The sequence below is a fragment of the Eumetopias jubatus genome, unplaced genomic scaffold, assembly GCF_037043125.1.
Source record: "Eumetopias jubatus isolate StellerSeaLion01/CBP00866 unplaced genomic scaffold, mEumJub1_p1.0 scaffold_13, whole genome shotgun sequence".
Taxonomy (NCBI): domain Eukaryota; kingdom Metazoa; phylum Chordata; class Mammalia; order Carnivora; family Otariidae; genus Eumetopias; species Eumetopias jubatus.
In genome coordinates, this window is record NW_028274819.1 from 8466682 (window position 1) to 8473788 (window position 7107).

Genomic DNA, 7107 nt, shown 5'->3' on the forward strand with positions numbered 1-7107 from the left:
TCTGGGCCGCTCTTCGCGAACACTTAAGGGATAGGCTTCCTGTGTTCCAAGTAATTTAATCTATCCCATGGCTCCCGAAGGGCTGGAATTGTTTCATTTTTATAAGCGGTCGCTGCCTGTTAAGTCATAAACAGTATCAGTCTTGTCTGTCTCGTTCACAGCCCAGCGCCTACAAGCGTGTTGGCACACAGTAGGTGCTGGGTGGGTGAACGAGTCTGTCCAGGGTTACTTCTTTAACGGATCGCTGGGTACCTCCCCAGCGAAAAGCATAAAACCCACCTCTAGATAATAAGACCCTGCATGGCCTCCGCACCCTGTAATTTGGATCTCTAGGAATCGCCTTTGTTGTGGGCGACCAACCCCAGGCAAAGCAAGCACCTGCTCCTCCAGCCGGTCCTCGCGGAAAGACCCCAGGCTGCCGCGCCCCTGGCTGCTTCTCCGGGTCCCTTCTCTCCGCTTCCTGGGAGCTGGGGCCCCCGAGGCACCCCGGGGCTTGCGGCCAGGGTGCGCCCCAGCCCTTCGCAGCCGTGGGGGCGCGCGTCCCGAGGTGCCCGACACCCCGCCCGGGGTCAGCGTTCTTCGCCTCCTCGGGCCGGGCGGGGGTTCTGGGGCTGCGTCAAGGGTCTCTTCTGGCACCCCGCAGGCCTCCGGGGGCCGGAGCCTGAGTCACCGCGGCGCACGCCCTCTCCTCCCGGCTCTCAGTCTGGGGCCCCCTCCGTCCCGCAGCGTCGGGCCCCGGCACAGCCGGCTTTCCCCGAATCTACTGCGAGCCCCCTCTTCCCAGCCCGAGTCTCTGCGGCCGCGGCCCCCGCTCCCGGCCGGCTCTCGGGGAGCTCCGCGCGTCCGCCCCTCCAATGGAGGAGCCCGAACTCCCGGCGCTCCGGGGCGGCTCCCGCGGGAGGGGGCGCGGCCGCCCCCGCGGCTCCACCCTCTCGGCGGGGCCGCGGCCATCTGGGGCCCCTGCCAGTCGCGTCCGCTCTGGGGCCCGCGCCGAGCTCGCGCGGGAGGAGGCACCCCGGCTGGGACCTGGGCCTCCCACCAGGCGGTCCCCAGCCGGCGCCGGTGAGGGGAGCCAGGCGCTGAGATGCCCCGAGGGGGCAGTGGCTGCGAGCTGAGCCCGGGTGGAAGCGCGTCGCAGCGGACGCGGGCGCCCCTCGCCACTTCGGTGACCCTTCAGGAGCCGGGACCGGAGCCCCGGAGGCGGCGGCGCGGGCCCGCGAGGGCGGCGAGGTCTGTGCTCCTAACGTCCGGGGCGGGCGCCGACTGCGGAGCCTCGGGCCAGCTCGTCGCCTCCCGCCTCTCCCCCCCAGCCCCCCGCGAGCTGGCAGGAGGAAATAGCGCGCGGCCCCTTTAAATTTACCCAGGAGCCCTTAAAGGAGCCCCAGGGGCCCCAGACAGGAGTCCCCACCCCGGTCCAGCCCGCGCCGCCGAGCGAGCAGCCAGCCGTCCGTGCGGCCAGCCGCCCCGTGCATGCGCCCCGCGCCCCGGGGCCCCGAGCACCGAGCGCCCCGCGCGGGCCGCCGCCGGCCCCGCGGCCCCGCGCCCCGCCGCCCCGGGGCCCCGCTCCGCAGCGCAGCGCATGGAGCCCGGCGGGGACCACCGGAGCCGGAGCGGCGGCGGCAGGGGCGGCCCCGGGCCAGCAGCGGCCTCGGCACGGGGCCGACGGCTGCCGCCCGCCGGATCGAGCGGCGGCGCGGAACCCGAGGAGGACGACGGCGGTAAGAGCTGGGGCCGGCGGCTCGGGCGGGGGCCCCGGCATGGGGGGAGGGGAGGGCTGCGGCTCCGGGCTCCGGGCCCCTCTCCGCCGCCGAACAAAGGGGGGGACGCGGGCAGGGCGGCCGGGGGCGCCACCTGGCGGGCGCGGATCGCGGCTGCAGGGCCAGCGGGGGAGCCCCCCGCCCAGCTCCCGGGGTCCGCCCGCGGGGCTCGGGCGGATTCCCTCCCCCTTAAAGGGCCTCGCGGCCCCCGCCTTAGAGGCCAGGCCGGAGGGTCCCCAAAGGGCCTGGCCCGGCGCCACGGGGCGCGCGCTGTGAGCTGTTGGACTTGCGCCCCCGCCCCTTTCTCTTTCAGACTCCCAGGTGGTCTCCCTTATCCGGCTGTCTCTTAAAAGTCTGCCCAGACTGGGGGGGTCCCTTTCGGGGGGCTTCCCCCCCAGAGGAGCTGAGCTGGGAACTCCGCTGCTTTAAGTCGTGCTGCTCCTCCCCTCCCGTGGCCTTGCTTACAGACAGGAAACCTTTCTCTCCCCCCCCCCCCGCCCCCCGGCACGTTCTTTCTAGGAAAGCGCATGGCTTGCGCCTCGGGGGCCCACCACTACCTTAACCCACCGCGGGTAGTTTTTAAAGGGATGGGCTCGCTCACAAAGGCAGATACCCTCTCCTGTCCGCGCGTTATCGCCTCCCTTCTTTTCAGAAATTTTTGCCACAATTTGTCAGCTATAGTAGGACCAGCCCGTCCCCCCGTTCGCTCTCAGAGGACGCTGTTTCCTCATTCCCCTGCTGCAGGGTCACCGCCTTAAGACCCGTGACGGTTCTGTCCGGGCTGGGGAGACTGCCCTGATCTCGGAGCTCCCCTCCCAGAAACTCCCCATCCCCTTTTGTTTTTAAAGAATCTCAGCTCCTCCCCTTTTTTTGGGCTCTTAAAGGGCCAATCCACCTTAGACTAGCTTAGATCCGGCGCTGGAAGGATGCTTAGAGACCAGCTAGCTATCCAGTGCCTTTTCAGACAAAGAGTCTGAGGCCCAGAGAGCCACATGACTTATCAGAGATCACAGAGCAAGTCACCAGTGAAACCATACTGGAACCGAGGTCTCTGACTTTGAAGTCAGTGCTTTTTGCTTTGGATCTACTTAAATCAAAACAAACAAAAAACCACAATGGTGACAGGAGTCCTCTCTGGTCCTGTCTTTTGTTTCTCTGACCCTGAGATTCTCCAGTGGGAGCACGACCACACTTGTCCATTCAGCTTACGTGGCCAGGAAACCCTTTTCTAAATAAAATAGGGTCCAAACTGCAGGGAAGGTGGGGGACTGCTTGGGGTGTCAGCCTGTTTGGCAAAAGGGCACAGCGCTGGGTTAGTGTGCTGTGCTTGGGCCTCTCCATGCCTGCCCCTTGATTGCTGGGCAGTGGCCGGCTCTCTGCCAGAGCAAAAAATAAACCCCCAGAAAGACTTAATGGGCTCCAGTGGGTGGTGGCCACTCCCTTCCTCAGAATCTTCAGTAGCCACTCCGGTGGCCCTCCTGCCATCCCCTTGCAGGGTCATCGGCTCTCCCAGACTCTAGGGAAGTCAGGGTCCTAGAAACTCCTTTCCCTGGAGGTGTTGACAGCTTTGTCATGGGGATCCCTCCCATGGGTGCCTGTATTTGGGGAACTGACCATGCTTAGCACTGGACTCTCAGAAGGCTGCCTTTGAGGCATTATTGGAAAAAGGGAGAAGATGTTTGGGTGGGGCCCTCCTGGCTGGGGCCTCAGACGGGTGGGTCCCGTGTGCAGCCCTGGATGCAGACAGATGCCCCCTTTGTTCTGCCACTGCCAGCTCTGCTCTGGCCGTAAGGGCCCGGCCTGCTGCTCTCCTGGCTTTCCCCTCACAGCCCGCCGCCAGAAAGGGGGCTGAACAGAGCTGGCTGCTGCCTTGGCCTTCACCTTATTTTTTTAAAAAGTCAGAGCTAGTCCCTCAGCAGTGCTCTGCATCCTTTTGTTCTTGGTCCTCTTAAAGGGTCCTCACTCTCTGTAAAGGGCCAGTGTTTTGACTCCAGGCTCTCCCACATCCCTTTTATTGCTGTTGTCATCCCTTTCCTCCCCCCCAACCCCCTGCCGAACGACCCCTCCCCCACCTCCCTTTCTCTGCAAAATCCAAGCCCTGGGTTTATTTCCTGGCTATCGGGCATTGAAAACTGTCTCCCCTTTTCCCCCCCTCTTCAGGGCAAGATCTTCAGCTGGAAGGGGGTGCCTTGGGGTCCTGGGGGAGTGCCCCCCTGCCCTCCTCCAGGGCCAGGGGCCCAGCACCTTCAGGCAGGAAATACTCAGACCACTGTGAGGCCCGGGCCTCGAGGCCCGGAAAGAGCCGCATCCCCGGCCGTGACCACCGACGCTACTACCACGACCACTGGCGGCTGGAGTACCTGATGGACTTCAACCCTGCCCGCCACGGCATGGTGTGCATGGTGTGCGGCAGCTCGCTGGCCACGCTCAAGCTCAGCACCATCAAACGGCACATCCGCCAAAAGCACCCCTACTCCCTGCACTGGAGTCCCCGGGAGAAGGAAGTCATCAGCAACAGCTGGGATGCCCACTTGGGGCTGGGGGCCTGTGGAGAGTCCGAGGGCCTGGGGGCCCAGGGGGCTGAGGAGGAGGAGGAGGAGGAAGAGGAAGAGGAGGAGGATGGGGCCAGCCTGCAAGCTTGCCCGCCCAAGGGCCCAGGTAACACAGGACACAGAGAGGCAGGGGCCTGGGTGGCGGGTGGGGCCCGGTGGGGCCAGCCCTGGCTTCTCAGCCAACAGCCTCATTTTCTGGAGCGAGTCACTGCTCTGTGTGGGGTGGGGTCTACTTATTGCCCTTACTGTACAATATCGGGGGGGGGACAGTGAGAGGAAGGGGTCTGCAACCTCTCTTGATAGTGTTGGCCTTCCGTGGTTTTAGAAGCATCCAGGAGAGTGGAAGTGAGGGGGTTGGAGGGGAAAGGCTGGGAGTAGAGGGTGCTGGAAAGGTATGGCTTGACAGTGAAGTCCAGGGAAGGGGCTAGAATCTGGGTGTCAGGGAGGAGTGGGCAGAGCTTCAGGTTTGTGTGCAGGACGGCCGGGAGGTGGAGGAGTTCAGGCCTGAGGAGAGAGGAAGAACAGGGCAAAGGTTAGGCTGGGAGCTCAGAGTCAAGAGTGAGGGAGAGGCTTGTGGAGGACCTGGCTGTGGCGGGGTGGGGGGCGGTGCTCCCTGGAGGGCCAGCATCTCAGTTCCTTCCCTCCCTCCAACCCTTTCAGGCAAAGCCCCAGCTGGTGAGGGCAGCCGATGCCAGCGGCGAGGGGGCCCAGTGGCACCCCGGGCTCGGTGTCGGCGCCTCTCAGCCTCCCGGAGGGCCGGGGGCAGCAGGGGGCTGGGGGCCCGGCGGCTGGAGCGGAGGCTGAAGGAGTCCCTGCAGAACTGGTTCCGAGCAGAGTGTCTCATGGACTATGACCCTCGGGGGAACCGGCTGGTGTGCATGGCCTGTGGCCGGGCACTGCCCAGCCTGCACCTGGACGACATCCGTGCCCACGTGCTGGAGGTGCACCCCAGCTCCTTGGGGCTCAGCGGCCCCCAGCGCAGCGCCCTGCTGCAAGCCTGGGGTGGCCAGCCCAAGACACTGTCTGAGCTCACTCGGTCCCCACCAGGTGCGAGGCCCCTCCCAGGGCCGAGACCCACCCCCCATATTAGGGCTGCAACGCGGGGTCTGTGGCCAAAACCGGGAGGGACGCCTCTCTACACCCACCCACGCAGAGACACACACCACACACCCCCACACCGGCTGGGGCCTCTAGATTGGGGCTGGGGTGAGGACCCCTCTGCGTGGGTAAGGGCAGCCCTGCCACCAGGCTGAGCCCGTCTCCCTCACCCCTTCCCCAACAGACGATGACCTCGTCCCCCAGGACCTGACCAGAAAGAGCCGGGACCCCGCCCCCACTGCTGGAGCCCTGTCCTCTCAGGATCTCAGTCCCCCAGACGTAAAAAAGGAAGAGGCTGGCTGGCTCCCTGAGAGGCCCGGGCCCGCAGAGGAGGAGGAGGAGGAGGAGGAGGAGGAGGAGGAGGGCGAGAGGGTGGGGGTTTCGGGCCGGTCGCCGCGGGGCCGTGACCGCCGCCGCCGCTATCAGGAGCGCTGGCGGCTGGAGTACCTCATGGAGCTGGACGGCGGCCGGCGCGGCCTGGTGTGCATGGTGTGCGGGGGCGCACTGGCCTCGCTCAAGATGAGCACCATCAAGCGGCACATCCGCCAGCGCCACCCGGGCTCCACGCGCCTCAGCGGGCCTGTCAAGGCCCTCATCGCCCAGGAGTGGAGCGAGAAGGCCGCTCACCTGCTGGCCCTGGGGCTGCCCAGCCCCGAGTCCCCCGGGGACCCTGCCGCCCCCGGCACAGCCGCAGCCTCCGAGGAGGGGGGAGGGGAAGAGGAGGAGGAGCCAGAGGAGGAGGAGTGGTGGGGTGAGCTGGCGCAGGGCCAGAGCAGGTGGCGCGGGAGAGTGGGGGCAGGGACCCGGGCCAGGCAAGGGGCAGAGGGCTGGGAGTGCTTGGGTGGAAGCGGGTGGGGAGAGTCGAAGGTTGAAGGGGAGATAGGGGAGGACGGGGCAGGAGGGCCAAGGTGGGCGGCTGTGGAGCTGAGGCGCGAGACGCGGGCGGCTTGCCCTCTGCCGGCTCCAATGCGGTCCTTTGTCCCTTCCTAGGCGATGTCCCGCTTTCCCCAGGGGAGCCGTCGGAACGGCCCGCCGAGGACGACGAGGACGAGGAGGACGGCCAAGAGCCCGGGGGACTCGCCTTCCCGCCGCTGCCCCCCCCGCCGCCGCCGCCGCCGCCGCCCCCGCCCCGCAGCCGAGAGCAGCGGCGGAACTACCAGCCGCGCTGGCGGGGCGAGTACCTGATGGACTACGACGGCAGCCGGCGCGGCCTGGTGTGCATGGTGTGCGGGGGCGCGCTGGCCACGCTCAAGGTCAGCACCATCAAGCGGCACATCCTGCAGGTGCACCCCTTCTCCATGGACTTCACGCCCGAGGAGCGTCAGACCATCCTGGAGGCCTACGAGGAGGCGGCGCTGCGCTGCTACGGCCACGAGGGCTTCGGGCCGCCGGCCCCCGCGCCGCGCGACGGCGGCGCGGACCTCAAAGCGGGCGCCGTCTGTCGGGCTTAGCGGGCTCGCGGGGCGGGCGGGGCGGCCCCGCCCTGTGCTCCGCCGGCCCTCGGGCCCGGACACCCTGCTTCCCGCGGCCCTGGCCGCCGCCGCCGCTGTCCCCCGCCCCGCTGGCCGGGCCGGGCGGAGATAGGAATTGGGTGGGGTCGCCGGCTTCCGCTCGGAGCCCCGGAGCCCCCCGGGCTGGTCGGTGCGCTGCGGGGAGCGCGCACTCCCCTCGGATGCGGAGCCCTGGCCCTCCCCGCGCTG

General features: G+C 67.3%; 1 protein-coding gene across 1 annotated transcript; it reads left to right on the plus strand.

Moving 5' to 3' along the window:
• The first annotated feature begins 1579 nt into the window (after positions 1–1579).
• ZFTA (zinc finger translocation associated) lies at positions 1580–6858 on the plus strand. Its single transcript, XM_028118269.1, has 5 exons — positions 1580–1718; positions 3918–4415; positions 4970–5356; positions 5592–6158; positions 6398–6858. The coding sequence occupies exons 1-5, from the start codon at positions 1580–1582 to the stop codon at positions 6856–6858; spliced, it is 2052 nt and encodes a 683-aa protein (XP_027974070.1).
• The last annotated feature ends 249 nt before the right edge of the window (positions 6859–7107 follow it).